At 43.6% G+C, this 15,918-nt stretch overlaps 2 protein-coding genes across 2 annotated transcripts; one reads left to right on the top strand and one right to left on the bottom strand.

Moving 5' to 3' along the window:
* The first annotated feature begins 385 nt into the window (after nt 1-385).
* Nucleotides 386-6,349, top strand: pdxp (pyridoxal (pyridoxine, vitamin B6) phosphatase). The gene is made up of 2 exons (XM_021603223.3): nt 386-1,476; nt 4,149-6,349. Exons 1-2 carry the CDS (start codon nt 876-878, stop codon nt 4,481-4,483), a joined length of 936 nt encoding a protein of 311 aa, XP_021458898.2. The 5' UTR covers nt 386-875; the 3' UTR covers nt 4,484-6,349.
* A 2,315-nt stretch (nt 6,350-8,664) lies between these two features.
* LOC118964615 (alpha-ketoglutarate dehydrogenase component 4-like) lies at nt 8,665-15,569 on the bottom strand. Its single transcript, XM_090236681.1, has 4 exons — nt 15,540-15,569; nt 10,437-10,491; nt 9,109-9,299; nt 8,665-8,957 (listed from the first exon to the last, which is right to left on the bottom strand). Exons 1-4 carry the CDS (start codon nt 15,567-15,569, stop codon nt 8,940-8,942), a joined length of 294 nt encoding a protein of 97 aa, XP_090092807.1. The 3' UTR covers nt 8,665-8,939.
* Between the last annotated feature and the right edge of the window lie 349 nt (nt 15,570-15,918).

Raw genomic sequence — 15,918 nt, 5'->3', positions numbered from 1 at the left:
TGCACTATAGGTACAGGCAGGTACCTAGGAATATGTGCAGATCAATGTAATATAAAACCACTTCTAACCCTCTTTCCCCTAAACATGCATCACCCATCTAACTATTTGTAGCTAGCTAATAAACTAAACTATCGCCAGCTGATCGTTTTGTGAATAGAACTCCTGTGCATGGCATTCAGATTTGCTTTTTTATTTAAAAAAATATTTTTTTGTTTGTTGTTGTTGCAAACTAACTAGCTATATATCTAGCCATCTATCTGTACCCATTGCTGATGATCCTTTGATCTCATCCATGATGCCTTGACGTCTGTGTTGCAAGCTACATGCAAAACACTTAAACAAATCTTTAGGACCAATGAGAGTAGAGCTACTGAGTTCTGACGTCACATACACATGTCCATATATGGTATTGCGTTGGCAGCTATATTGGATTTTCTATGCGGTGACGTCCCTGGAACCGGGACACATTATTCCTCTACCAATGTGGTTTAGCCGCTCATTAACTGTAACGGGCAAGTTTCACTGTTTTGACTGTCTCCACAAGTTGTCAGGAGAGTTACATGTAACTCAATGTTGTAAACGGTAATCGCCGGTCAATAGGCCAAATGGTTAAAGAGGAAGCGCCGTGTTATTGCAAAATATGCTTGGTGGGTGGGTCTTAAATGCCAGCGCCAATGAAACGAATAGAATGAGCTGTATAAAAGACGGGGACGTTTCAGTTTCATGTAATATAATTGCCATTTATCACCGTTGTACAAAAGTGTGGTGGAACTAGAATTACAGGGAACTGTCGTAGTTCGTTCTATTTGAGTGGCGTAATCATATATTTCTGTAGACAACTACGCGCGAGGTTGTTCCTCAACGCATCGTTCACAATGGCTGGGCTGGTGAGTAGCAGAGGGTGTCACAAAATCAGGGGTTCCCAAATAAGAGAGCTCCTCGACTCCAAGCTCAACGTCCTTTTTGATTGCGACGGAGTCATCTGGAATGGCGAAACGGTAGTGGCAGGCGCGCCAGAAGTGGTGACGCTACTGAAACAGCAAGGCAAAAAGGTATTTTTCATCACCAACAACTGTACTAGGCCCAGAGCGAGCTACGTGACGAAGTTTATCCGGTTGGGCTTCACTGATGTCGCAGAGGAGGAGATCTTCAGCTCGGCGTACTGCTCTGCGGCTTATCTGCGAGACGTGGCGAAGTTGCAGGGTAAGGTGTATGTCATAGGGTGCCAGGGCGTTGTGAAGGAGCTACGGGAGGCTGGGGTTCCCATAGTGGAGGAGGACACTAACGCACCCACTGGGACCATTTACGACTACCCGTTGGACCCAGAAGTAAAGGCAGTGCTGGTGGGATATGACGAGAAATTTGATTTCATAAAACTGGCCAAAGCCTGCTGCTACTTACAGAATACTGAGTGCCTGTTTCTGGCCACTGATCCTGACCCTTGGCACCCACTGCGAGGAGGCAGAATAACACCAGGTAGGTGTGTCACTAGTGAGGGTCCTGATGGCTTTTGTTCCTCCCCAGCACTAGTACAGCTGATTTTTAAAGCGATTATCCAGTACTGTTTTGTACTTATTAGACAGTAGTTCTGGAAATAGCACTCACGAGCCAAAAGTGGTCCCCGAAAATGGTGTACTGTGTGCGAGGGGGCTGAAGCTCATTGGCTAGAACTCGAATTGTTAAGGGGCTGGCCCAAATGGGGGGGCCTGTGAGGTAATTGAGGTAAAACAGTAATAATGCTCATAGACTATGCATGTAGGAACTAGCGAAAGGCTTTGCCGCTTTCATCAAATGGTGCCAAAAACAGTTAATTACTCAGAGCTTCATTATCCCTTCTCAATGTCCATTAGTGACTGCTGGTCAGCAATAAATAGCTGCATTTGATTATCGGATGTTTTCTCTCTCTCGTTTTCATCGAAACTCTGTGGCACAGCGGTAAGTTGTTGGCTTTAGTAGCTTATAATCAGTTGGAATTCCATTTTGCCTTCTAGTTTACTTTTTTTTAAATCATGAATTTCACATTTTATTGGTCACATATTTAGCAGATGTTATTGATGGTGTAGGGAAACGCTTGTGTTCCTATCTATGGCATTATTTAGGATGCTTAAGACAAGCTTATACTATATTAAATAAAACAAATTATTTGAATAACAGTGCACATATTATTATTTTTTCAAAATAGTTTGTCTTTAATGGGATTTGACCTCATACCCTCACATCCCTTAATGTCCCATAGTTCCCTACTCTACCAGCTAAGCTACCTATATTTGTAAGTATGGTGTCCAGTAGATGTCAGTGTTTGAAAGCAGCTTGGAGTAAAGAAAGCACCAGAACCACTGTGAAATCAATGGGCTCTCACATTTTGCAACAACCTGTTTGAAAAAGCAAATGATCAAACGACGCTTTGGACATCATTGATGACGTACTTCTGATAAAGTGATGCACGCATCGGCACACTGCTTCGAAGTTAGCTGCTAAGCGATTTCTATGCATGCCTCTGAGCTCCGGTATCAAACGTAAAATCTCTAGTATGAACTACGCATTGACACAAAGCGGTAGATTTGATAGAGGTAGATATGTATCTTGACTAGGCATCAGGATATGATAAACAGAGTAGCAGCAGCAGCGTATATGATGATTGTGTGTGTATAGAGTCAGTATGAATGTATATTATGTGTGAGCAAATTATGGTGTGTGTGTTGGAGTGTCAGTGTGCATAGATACGGTGCAACTCAGGGTCAACTCAGTCCATGTAGCCATTTTGTTAGCTTTTTAGCAGTTTTATGGCTTGGGGATATAAGCTGTTCATTAGCCTGTTGGTGTCAGACTTGATGCACCGGTACCACTTGCCGGGTGGAAGCAGAGAGAACAGTTTATTGCTTGGGTGGCTGGATACCGATTTTCCAGGCCTTCCTTTCACACCGCCTGATATGGAGGTCCTGGATGGCAGGGAGCTTGGACCCAGTGATATACTGGGCTGTCCGCACCACCCTCTGTAGCACCATGCGTTCGAGGGCAGTGCTATTGCCATACCAAGCAGTGATGCAGCCAGTCAAGATGCTCTCAATGGTACAGCTGTATAACTTTTGAGGATTTGATGGCCCATGCCAAACCTTTTCAACATCCTGAGGGAGAAGAGGCGCTTTTATAACGACTGTGTGTGTGGACCATTTTAAGTCCTTAATGGTTTGGACACCTAATCATGATTAGTTGAATCAGTGTGTAAGTGCTGGGCTGGAACGAAAGCTTGCACATCCTGTAGTTGCCCAGGGGACCTGTGCAAGGTAAACATTATCTACTTCAATTTCACCTCAATGTAACAGGGTGAATAGGGATACCATGTAGAAAGGGTTTACTACATTTTAGCCCTGTGGGGCCTGGACATACAGAATCCACATTCATTTTTACCTGTCATGCAAACTTTTCACAGCGCACTAGGTTGGTTGAGCACACCTGTTGGTTAAACGATTACAGTTTTTATCAGAGAGATGTCAGTATTTGGTAGACATGAGCAGTTGTGTAGAATGGCTTTGAATGCTGTGTGCTGTGCAATTCAACCTGTTTTTGCTCCCAGCAACACACACGTGCTGCTCTGTTCATGAAATGAAGGATACTGCTCATAATGTTGTTTATAAATTGAACCCTGACAAAGGTTGTTTCGGGCATTTCCTCACTGTCTGGCTAAGTGGTCACCTGTACTCGTCCTGGAGAGCTACTGGTGTCTAGTTGGATATTAGGTTTTGAGTGCAGGCATTTTTTTCCAGCACAAACATCTTATCAAGGTACAGTCAACTCCTAATAAGAGCACATCAAATAAGTGTAAGCTTATAAGTGCAGTGCACCAATTGGTTTTATTTTACTTGACAATACAAATATCAAGCAGCTCCAGTTGACAACAGGCATTACAAATACATTTTTTGTTTAGGATTATTTTAGTGTGGCTTCAAAACAGCCCCAAGTCATTGCATTGCAGAATTGTATTGCTGAATCAGGAATATTTGTGCTAGGCTGGAACAAAAGCTTGGAAACCTTAAGAATGAAGGTTTCTGACCACTGCTGTACGTCAGTATGCCGTTTACAAGTTAAACATTGAAACGGTAGTAACTGGTAATCTTCCCTGACTCTCTGGCGCCGCTCCTCTCCCTCAGGTTCAGGAAGCCTCACGGCGGCTGTGGAGACAGCCAGCAGCAGGAAAGCCACGGTGATCGGGAAGCCCAGCTGCTTCATGTTCGAGTGCATCGCCAGCCAGTTCAACCTGGACCCCGGCCAGTCCCTCATGGTGGGTGACCGCCTGGAGACTGACATCCTGTTTGGGGCTAACTGTGGCCTGGACACCATGCTCACCCTGACCGGAGTGTCCACTCTAGAGGAGGCGCACGGCTACAAGGACAGTGACGACCCCGAGCGGAAGGACTTCGTGCCAGATTACGTGGTGGAGACCATTGCCGATTTCATTGAAGCGTATGAAGAGGAGGAAGGCTGAGGAGGACTATAGAAAGAGGAGACCCCTGAAGCTGTGCCTGAGAGACCTGGGTCATGTTCATTAGAGTACGCAACGGAAAGCGTTTTAAACCGCTTTGCAACGGAAAGTGAAAATTCCCTCCCTGTTTCAATCCATTTGGTGCCTAATGAACACGACCCTGGATATATCAGAAAAGGGATTCGTTTGGTGGTGTTATAAGCAGTCATTTGTAAAGCCTTTAAGAAGTCAGTGTGATGTGTTATAGTGCTTGTGACAGGCATGCTGTGCTTTTTATGCCAATAATCTTTGTCATGAGGCATGTAAAGATGTGGCATAACATTTTGGAAATGTTTTTGCAATTTACATGCTTATGGCAAGTGATAATGACATTGACCAGGATGCAATCAGAGATGTGTTGTAGACGAGCCCATTTCACTACAATGAAGATCGCGTTCACGGTAAAACGCTGAAGATGTCAACTCATGAGGAAATTATCTTTTAAATGTCAAGCACTGTGCACTTGTATACAACATGTCTTTGATTGAGTCCAGGCCATTGTGTAGTATTTTGGAAAGCTTTATGAATGGTGGCATAAGACCACCTGGAACATTATATACTGACACCAATAATGCAGTGTGAGACTCCACCTGGTTGTAGTTCCTAGTGTTCATTATTTGGGACATTTATTGGTGTAGTAGGAATGTCTTTGGTTGTACTGTAGTATATCATAGACGTCACCATATGAGCCCAATATACAAGCTGTTCTATTTTCCTTGAGACCATCCAGTGTTGAAATGGATAGGGATCCATCAAAGCGAATCATAACACCCAACGTAAATGGACTGAAGTCATCTAAACTCACAGAGCCAACTGTGCTGTTCCACAGTCAAAACATAAGATAACGTAAGCTGAAAGCTTCCCTTGCAGCACCTTCATCTTTAGTATACCAAACCAAATACTGTGTTAGGTTTGAATCCAACAACTGGTATACCAAACCAAATGTTGTTTTTAGAGCCAACTGTCCAACATTTAGCTCTGGATATATGGAAATAGGGCTGGAGAATTGGTTTGCTGGAAATATGGATAAAATACTTGGTTTGATATTGGTTAGTTTTCCCACCAAGTCAAACCTTTGTTAATGTGTGCCAGCAGCCTTGCTGTAGTTTTGGATCCTTTGGTCAATGAATCCTTGACTGTAACAAATATGACATGGAAATTGTTCTCACTTCTCACCTTTCTAAAGAACAGAGCATACGAGTGGTCCTGAATTAATCATTACCAACAATGAAATGTGTAGGACTGTATGTAGATCCAATTACCTTTTGATAAGCCTTCTACTGATCTATTCTACAAGTAATAATATTTGAATAGAACTTCAAGGGATACCAATGTTCAATGAACTGAAATGTGAATTTGCAGTGGAAAATATTGTACAGTAGTTTGGTATTTGAAAGTCAAAAAGGAACTAGTATTTTCCTTAACCATACCACTGTAGAATGTTAAGTAGCTGAAATGTTAACTATTAGGTGTATTTGGGAACTGGATTTTCAATGGTTTTTTTATCGACAGGTGGTTATTAACCTGAAGAAGGGTGTGTGGATTTCAGTCAGGGTAATAACAAGAATGGCAGACAAACATTATTTTAATTGAGGGTATCACCATTTTTTTTTATCAGTCTTTTTACTTAGCTGGAGGTTGTGCTAGAATTTTATTGTAAGACTTAAGACACATTTTCATACTGTAGATGAAGTACCTATTTCAATGGAATGCCAACCTGTTTTGTATGAACTTCAGACATTCTGCATATTGTGAATTAGGTTTGTACATTACTTAATGTAGTGTACAATTGCATTTTGTTTTTTTAATTAAAACTCTTGCTTTGTATAATTTCTGTCACACTTGTTCTCTACCAGGTCATATCCAAATTTGTTATGATGGAGAAAGCCCTTGAGGACAAAATGTTCCTCAATGAATCAAGTCAGCAAATTAAGTTTAGGCTGAAGTTGAAGCCGGTCAAGGCTAGACTGAAATGACACACCTGGAAATGACTAATACACTCCTCCGTATGTATTTGGACAGTGCAGCTAAAATGTTACATTTAGCTCTATACTCCAGCATTTTAGAGTAGAGAAAACATTTCATATTAGGCAACATAAAATTTGATTGGTCACATACACATGGTTGGTTAGCAGATGTTAATGCGAGTGTAGCGAAATGCAGACTTAGAGAATGTCTGCTTTTACAAAGGTATTTTCATACATACTGTATCCGTTTTACCATTTAGAACTTAAATCACTTTATGTATCTAGTATCCCCCCCCCCCCCCATTTGAAGAAGTCATAAGTATTTGGACAAATTCACATAGTGTATTAACCCTTTACACTCGTGGGAATTGGGCTACATGGATAGGACTAAATTGAACTTTCTTACAGAAGAAATATAAAAAGCATAAGCATGGTAGCAATTGGAGATCATGGCAAAATAATTAGACCAAAGTTGAGGACAGCAGTTCAACCCAAACATTTGGGCTCATGGGTGGCACAGTGGTTTAAGGCACTGCATCTCAGTGCTAGAGGCGTCACTACAGACACCGGTTCGATTCCAGGCTGTATCACAACTGGCCGTGATTGGGAGTCCCATAAGGCGGCGCACAATTGGCCCAGCGTCGTCTGGGTTTGGCTGGTGTAGGCCATCATTATAAATAACAATTTGTTCTTAACTGATTAGCCTAGTAAAATAAATGATACCATTTGATTTTATGTGCATTTTACCGCATTTGATAACGATATCTTAAAATACTGTACAGCCACTACGTTCCAATTAAGGTGCTTATCAGTGCCCGAATCTGCCATTTTCGACCCTGATACAGGTAGGAGAGTAAAGGGTTAAAGTAGTCAAAACTGGGGAGAGGTTAGCATGTTTTCTTGTAGACTCTGTTACTTTCTCACTCATCATTATTCATGATTAATTCATGATTTTTAATCATGGCAGCATCAACATGAATTAAAAAGTGTTCAGAAACACTTAAGGAAATTACTTGAGTCAGCATACACCATTCAGTTACTATTGGGCAAAACATCACCTCGTCTCCAGGCTATTACTCACAGTACATATAAACCTGTGACATCAATGATTCAAAGAGTGACATTAGAATTCTATGGGAGTGACCTTACTGAGTAAAGTATTTGTCGAGCTGTGGCTCTGTTAACAAAGCTGCACAAGACACGTACGGGGGAAGGTGTTGTGGGAGATGATTGATTGGTTGGTAGATTAAGCGTCCCTGTATTTTCTAATGAAGGCCAAGTTTGAGCGTTGGTCCACAAGACTTTGCGCATTTGGGCAGAAGTGTCTGGGAATGAGATTAGGCCAAAAAACAACCAAAACAAACTGCAAATGCATTTTTAGAGTTACAAGCTTGATGAAGTCATTGTGTGCAAGGAATATGAGACTAAATACTAAACTTTTGATTACTTTAACACCCTATAAGCAAATTTGTCCAAATACACAACTTCTAAATGGTATAACAGATATGAAAATACCCTCAAATAAATAGGTGATATTCTGTATTGTTGCCTCATATGAAACATTTGATCTCAAATCCAACATGTTGGAGTATAGAGCCAAATAAAACAATTTTGCTTCACCATTCAAACACATATGGAATGGAGTATATATATACAGTGCCTTCAGAAAGTATTCACACCTCTTAACTTTAACATTTTGTTGTATTACAAATTGGGATTCAAATGGATGTCATTTTTTGCAAAAAATCTACACAAAATACTCTTGTCAAAGTGGAAGAAAAAGTACCTCCACCATCCAAAATATTGCACTAATATACCTGTATATTGATTAGATTAGTATTCAACCCCCTGAGTCAATACATGTTAGAATCACCTTTGGCAGCGATTACAGCTGAGTCTTTCTGGGTAAGTCTCCAAAAGCTTTGCACACCGGTGCCGAAAAATATTTGCCCATTATTCTTTAAAAAGAATTGTCAGGCTCTGTCCAGTTGGTTGTTGATCATTGCTCGAAAGCCAATTCCAAGTCTTGCCATAGATTTTCAAGCCGATTTAAGTCAAAACTGAAACCAGGCCACTCAGAAACATTCACTGGTAAGCAACTCCAGTGCCTTCAGAAAGTATTCATACCCCTTGACTTATTCCACATTTTGTTGTGTTACAGCCTGAATTCAACATTGATTAAATATGATTTTTTTTATTACCCATCTACACGCAATTCCCCATAATGACATACTTCCCATCGCATATCACAATACATTCAAAAAAGCATTTGAGATTATCAGCACTGCTTGAACATAAAAATAAACATTTCAGCACTCTGATCCAACAGGATCTAGAGATAAATGTTTCTTTGTGCATTTATATTGGAATCTCTGGCAGTTATGCTCCTAAAAAGCTATACAGTACTGAATAAATATCTAGAGAATGGTTTGGCAGGTTAGTGAAGATGTCTGTTACTCTGGTCCACCACACTGTAAAAGAAAATTAAGAGATTAATTCTTGACTGTTACAGCAGAAAAATACTTGAATTTATATATTCTGTGATGACAAGTACCTGTAGTGGTATTGTTGAACTCTGAAGCTGGAGTTGAACCTCATTGTGATTGACTGTACATATCTTACCTGGATGTACTCCATCTCCTCTGGACCAACTATCCTTCTTCGATACCTCTGGGGACGATCTCTGATAGTTGCAGCGGTATCTGAGGTTCCCGGGAGGCGAGTCAAGGGTGATGGTGCAGAGGTCAAAGGTGAACTGTGTGTACCACTGGACTGCTGTGCTGCAGCAACTCCCACTTTCAGCACCTCTTGGACTGAATAGGTTACAATAGGTTTAGACCCCAGTTCTAGTCTTAGAACATATTGCCAGTTATTTTCCGACCCATGGCTGTGCGGCGATACTTTTCCCACTTCTAAAGGAATATGGGTAATCGGTTCTGATTAGGAGATCATCCAGCGGTGCCCAGGAAATAATGACATCCAATTGTTAGATGCTACCATCCCCCCTCCAAATCAAAACATGGATTTCATGTTATGTTTTCGCACGCACAGCTGTCTGTTTCACACCCGTTTGTCCTAGCTAAATCAGCCTTGTAATACGAGCACCATGCTACCGCAGACAGGAAGCAGACAAGAAGTAGAATGAAGCTTGTGCATGCAAACATTGACATCCATGTTTGGTTTTGATTAGGAGAGAGGGTGGTAGCATCTAACAATTGGATTGAATTATTTCCTGGGCACCGCTCAGCGAGCAAACAACGCATTCTTTATCAGAACAGTCCACCGACCACAGATATGCCTAACGAAGTGGGAAAAGCGTCGCCAAAAAGGCATAGACACAGGTTGGTAAATAAGTTGCACGGGGGCTAGAGTTATATTGCTAGACGGAAACCCAATCTCTGTCTAGAACCACCAGGCTACAATAGGTATAGGTGAGAGGAGGAGAGAATGTGGAAGCAAATGTTTTTGTATTAAATGACACTCTCCTTAACTTGCGCGCCATCATGCAAATGATGTATACAGTGATGAAATCCCAAAATAAGTGTAAAGTAGTATAGATAAAAGGATAAGTAGCATATCATTTAAAAATATGTGCATGCTTTTCTCCTTTAGTATTCAACAGCTGATTCAAAGGGGTTTCGAGGCAGAGGACAGTCCTCCATTCACCTTTTGGCATTGACACGCTCCAGGTCAGGGAGGAGTCGAGGACGGACTTTTGTCCAATTGAGATAGTCCCTACGTACTTAGCCTAGAAGCTTTTGTTCCAGTCCAGCATTAATACCTGGTTCAACTAATCTTGATGAGCAGTTGATTAGCTATATTATGTGTGCTAGTGCTGGACTTAGACAAAAATCTGCACGTGACCAGTGTTTTTACACACTATTTGTTCCAGTATAGGCAAGATGCCTGTCACATGTCATACTCATATACAGTATACTTGGGTCATATACTTCGGTCACTAAGGCGATGAGGAAACTTTATAAGTGGCGAGTGAAGGCGCACAGCCTGGTGGATTAAAATCATAGTTAGGCTACTCATATATTGCTTTTACATTTTCTTGAAATTATATCATATGAATTAATGATGAGCGAGTAAGAAATGAGTGAATGAAACTAGCTAGCACTACCCTTTCAAACAGTCTACCGACATGCACAGAACTATAACGAATATTAACGCATAAAATAGCGCGTTGGCAATATGGATAAGTTACAGAATGTGGGATACACAAGCTATACCTTAAATGAAGCAACAAATTGTTTGAATGCTAAATGACGAGACAGAGGCATTGATGCGAGTAACCAGTCTTGTTCAGTACATCACACCACATCCGGGTATCTGAAGCACCCCGGTAAAACACAAGAGTTGCAGTAATGAACATTTACCAACAGATGGCATCACTGTGCCATCTTACACCCATAACATCTTCCCTTTAATAAAATAGGACAGGAGGTGTCAATTCACTAACAAAACAAACCTAGTAACAATTTCCAACATGAACAGTTTAGTATTTTTTTTTTTTTTTTTTTTTTTTTTCAGAACAACAACACATTTTGATATTCTCTTCACTTTTATCTCTGTCAACAATCCCTGATGGGAAACCTACAGATTAAGTCTTTTTGGTGGCTGGGACAGACGCCCGCATCGTGAAAAGACAGGGGGCTTGTCTGCGAGGACTGCGGGTTCCCGCACAGGCGTGTCACCTGAATGTCTAAGGGGAGAATTGATGGGTGAGGGAGCGGCCGACCTGTGATCCCCTGGCTCTTCGCCCAGTGCCTCAGGCCCCATGTGACTTGCTGGGGTTCTGTCTTTTGTCATGCGACCCCTTTGACCATCAGGGTTCTGAGTAGGTGCTGTCTCAGCAATCCGAAGGTCAACCCTGTTACGACGGTACAGTGATCCATTCACTTCGACCAAGTAGGAGCGTGGTGCCACTTTCTGTACACAGGATCCGAGTCTCCAGAGGCCTGTCCGGTCCCCTGGTAGTGGCTTCATTCGCACCGTTTCACCCACCCTGAGCTCAGGTAAGTCTTTTGCTGATTTGTCGTAGATGAACTTGGAGACCTGTCTTCTGTGACGTAGCTTCACCAGCACGTCTGTCACCACACATGGCTCCAGGAGAGTGCTGGCTACTGGCAGAGCTGCTTTTAAGCGCCGTGCCATGAGGCGCTGTGCCGGGCTGCTGTCCATGCCTTCTGTCGGGGTATTGCGCCACTGCAGGATTGCTTTCCAAGCATCTTTGCCCTCTCGCAGAGCCTTTTTGCAGAGGTTCTTTGCGATTTTTACTGCGGACTCTGCCTTCCCATTAGCTTTTGGGTGTCGTGGTGATGAAGTGACGTGCTCGAATTCCCATCCTGCAGCAAATTTTCGGAACTCAACTCCGGAGAATTGGGGTCCATTGTCTGAAATTACCCTATCTGGCTGTCCATAGCGGGCAAACTGAGCCTTGCAGCGTTTGATCGTTGTCTCTGCTGAGAGGTCGGGGAGGAGGTCGATCTCCCAAAAGTCTGAGTAATGATCGACTACCAGCAGAAAGTCTTTGCCACTGTGCTGGAAGAGATCTAGACTTACTATCTGCCAGGGGCGCATCGGTAGCTCGTGGGACATCATCGTCTCTCTCTGTTGCTCAATGGCATATTCATTGCAGATTGTGCATTTACTGACATAGTCTTTAATTTCACTCTGCATTCCTGGCCAATACAGTGTGTCACGTGCTTGTCTGTAACAGGCCTCACCTCCTATGTGACTTGAGTGCACGCGTGCCAACATCTCAGGGCGCAGAGACCGGGGAATAACGACTCTCTGACTCTTGAATATCACTCCGTTTTGAACACTGAGCTCCTCTTTGATTGGCCAATATTCTCTGACGGCTAAAGCAGTTTCTTCCCTGCAGTCGGGCCAGCCCATCAGAATCACAGACCTCAATGCCTGGAGTTGCCCGTCCCTGTCTGTGTGCTGTCTGATTTGTATAAAGCGCTGGTCCGTAACATTAAGGTAGTCAGCCTGGTTGATGTGTTCAACATCCACTTGCTCTGTTTGCAAGCTGCACACTGCGTGTTGTTCATGCATGGAGCGTGTGTGAGTGCCTGATGCAGTAGCCCTGCTGAGCGTGTCACTCACATACATCTCTGGCCCTGGCTTATACACCACCTTGAGGTTGTAGTTTTGTAGGGCCAGTAGCATGCTCTGCAGTCGTTTTGGGGCATTCAGGAGAGGCTTGCTGAATATAGCAATAAGGGGCTTGTGATCGGTCTCTGCGGTAATATTGTCGCGCCCGTACAGGTAGTGGTGGAAGCGTTGGCATGCAAACACAATGCTGAGGCACTCCTTCTCTATCTGGGCATAGTTCTGCTCTGTTGGGGTGAGTGCCCTAGAGGCGAATGCCACAGGCTGGCCCTCCTGCATGAGGCAACAGCCAAGTCCATACTGGCTTGAGTCACTCTGAATCGTGACAGGTTTTGACACATTGTAGTATCGCAGTACAGGTGTCTGGGTGACCAGTTGTTTTATTTCCCTCACCGCTGCGTCATGTTTTGGGAGCCAATGCCAGATGGTGTCCTTGTCCATGAGCCTCCTCAGTGGCTCACACACTTCAGAGAGCCGCGGTAGGAATTTGGCCAGGTAGGTGACGAATCCGACGAAGCGCTGCACTCCCTTCACGTCAGATGGGTGGGGCATTTCCAAGACAGCCTTCACTTTTTCAGGATCCGCCTTCAATCCGGTGGAGGACAAGATGTGCCCATGAAAGCGGACCTCTGGCACTTTAAACTGAAGCTTTTTTATGCTTAGCCTTAGCTTGACCTGTCTGCATCTGACCATCAGGGCCAGCAGCTTGGCGTCATGGTCACATTCTGCCTCCTCATCACTGTCCCCACAGCCCACTACGAGAATGTCATCTGCTATGGGTTCCACGCCACTAAGTCCCATCAACAGCTCATGCTGTTTCCGCTGATACACCTCTGGAGCCACGGAGACACCAAACGGAAGCTTCAACCACCTCTTCCTGCCCCAGGGTGTCCAAAAGGTGGTCATGTAGCTGCTGGGCTCGTCGAGCTTGCACTGCAGAAAGGCATCTCTGGCATCCACGAGCGTGAAGACTCTGGCCTTTGGGAGCTTGTAAAGAACATCCTCCAACGTGGGCATAATGTAATGTGAACGTCGCAGAGCCCGGTTGAGGTGTTTAGGATCAATGCATATCCGTAGCTTGTCTGGTTTCTTGACGATAACCATATTACTTATCCAGTCCGTAGGCTCGGTGACGGATATGATGTGGCCATCTGCTTCGTATTTGTCAAGCTGAGCCTTCGTAGCTGCTTTCATGGCCACTGGTACATTGCGGGGTGCACACTGGACAGGCTGGATTTCTGCGTCCAACTCAAAGTGGACTTCCCCAGGAACTGACTCGACCGGTGCGTTGAAGACATCATGGTACTTGCTTAGGAGTGTCTCCTTGCTCAGGGGCCCAGCCTGGACTTTGTCAATAATGTTAAGATCAGCTGGGATGGTGAAGTTAATAAGTCCAAGGCGCTCGCATGTAGAACCTGACAGTAATGGCTGTTGACTAGCCTCAACTATTTCAAACTCAAGGGTGTATTTCTGGCCACGTAAAACACACTCTGTCACAAACAGGCCTAAAGAGGTCATGAACTGGCCTGAATACAGTTTCAGCTTGGTGCTACTCTGTGTGAGTTTGTCTCTGGGCGCAAGCCTCCTTTTGTCTTTAAGGCTCATAACGTTGCATGTGGCCCCTGAATCTAGCTGGCATTGCTGTGGTTTATTATTAAGTAGCAGAGTGACAAACCACTTTTGTCCTTTTGCCCTCACTGCCCCTATGCACTCGCTAGCATATACATCCTCTGTGCTGTCGTTCCCTTCATCTGTGTTTGTTTCCATGGAGTGCACTTTACCCTCCTTTCTCTTGCTTTTCATGCAGACCCTTGCGAAGTGATTAGCTGTACCACAGGATTTGCATATTTTTCCATAGGCTGGGCAGTGTTCTTTTCCTCGTCCATGAGAAATGCCACAATATCGGCATGTATTGGGGTTGTCTACTGCAGAGTTGGCTGTAGTATTAGCATTAGCTGTGGCAAAGGGGAATTTCTTTACTGGCTGCCTGAATGTAGCATTTACATTGTCCGTATGTTGCCTTTCTAGCTCCATGGACCTCATCCGTATATCAGTAAGCTCTGCTGCACGGCATGTCTCCACTGCCAAGGCCAGCGTCAGGTCACGTTCTCTCAGCAAACGTCTGCGGGTGCCCTCATCCGTTATGCCAAGCACAATCGTATCTCTGATCAGTTCATCTCTTAAAGCACCATAGTCACATGTAGCTGCCTTTTCCCTTAACCTAGTGACAAAGCTGTCAATGGACTCCCCGTCCTCCTGTTTGCAACGACCGAAAACATAACGCTCGTAGATGACGTTCTTTGCTGGCGTAAAGTAATGTTCAAGAGCATCAAGAATAGCTATAGCGTTGCCTTGCTGTGCTGCTGTTAGGTTCAGGTTGTGTTTGTATACGTGTCGGCATTCAGTTCCCATTATAGTCCTCAAAGTGGCAGCCACTACCTCATCTTCCTTTTCCAGAAGTCCCGTTGCTAGCGCGTAGTCCTCCCATTCACCTCTAAACGTATCCCAGTTCGTGCTCCAATCCCCGCTGAGCTTCATAACGGCGGGAGGGGGAATGTTCGCTGCCATGTCTAACCGATGCTAACAACACTGAAGCTAACTAGCAAACTCACTCTAGCTTAAGGCCAATTCCGGGCGAAATTTTACACAAATAAGCATTTGTTTGTAAACCAGAGCAGGTGACTCTAATTTGCGGAAAGCATGGTTAGTTATCCGACTCTGACACCATGTTTGAATGCTAAATGACGAGACAGAGGCATTGATGCGAGTAACCAGTCTTGTTCAGTACATCACACCACATCCGGGTATCTGAAGCACCCCGGTAAAACACAAGAGTTGCAGTAATGAACATTTACCAACAGATGGCATCACTGTGCCATCTTACACCCATAACACAAATCTACGTTTTTCTATTCTTAAATATTGTATACCTGCACAATTGCTCTTCCTGCTGCTGCCATCTTTCTTCAACAGTATCGTCAGCAAAGCTAAAACAGTACTTCCGGGTCACGGAATTTCCGACATTTTCCAAATAAAAGTTCCTCACGTAATCTTCTTCTTCTCTGAGTTTTATTGGCCGAATACACTCATAAGGTGTAATGTCGCCACCTCCAGTACGGGATAATAAAAAAATACACCAAAAACTAAACATGTCTTGGATGAACAAATCATACTAATTACTTCTTTATATTTTTTTATTATAAAAAATAAACACAAACCAAATTCACGCTCCTACCCTGAATTTCAAACAAAAACGGCACTATTCAGATCCCTACACAGGCTCAGGAACCTGGAAGGGGTGAACTTCTT

Source organism: Oncorhynchus mykiss, chromosome 5, assembly GCF_057628025.1.
Source record: "Oncorhynchus mykiss isolate SJ-2025 chromosome 5, ASM5762802v1, whole genome shotgun sequence".
NCBI lineage: Eukaryota > Metazoa > Chordata > Actinopteri > Salmoniformes > Salmonidae > Oncorhynchus > Oncorhynchus mykiss.
The sequence above is the reverse complement of the archived record's forward strand: the minus strand, read 5'-3'. Positions and strand labels throughout refer to the sequence as shown.

Excerpts from the sequence above, each read along its gene's own strand:
- pdxp (XM_021603223.3), top strand. The coding sequence starts at position 876 with ATGGCTGGGCTGGTGAGTAGCAGAGGGTGTCACAAAATCAGGGGTTCC. Across the intron at positions 1,477-4,148 it reads AGGAGGCAGAATAACACCAG|GTTCAGGAAGCCTCACGGCG; the intron begins GTAGGTGTGTCA and ends CCTCTCCCTCAG.
- LOC118964615 (XM_090236681.1), bottom strand. The coding sequence starts at position 15,569 with ATGGCAGCAGCAGGAAGAGCAATTGTGCAG. Across the intron at positions 10,492-15,539 it reads CAGGAAGAGCAATTGTGCAG|GCTGTGCGCCTTCACTCGCC; the intron begins GTATACAATATT and ends TTAATCCACCAG. Across the intron at positions 9,300-10,436 it reads TCATCGCCTTAGTGACCGAA|TCCAAGAGGTGCTGAAAGTG; the intron begins GTATATGACCCA and ends TAACCTATTCAG.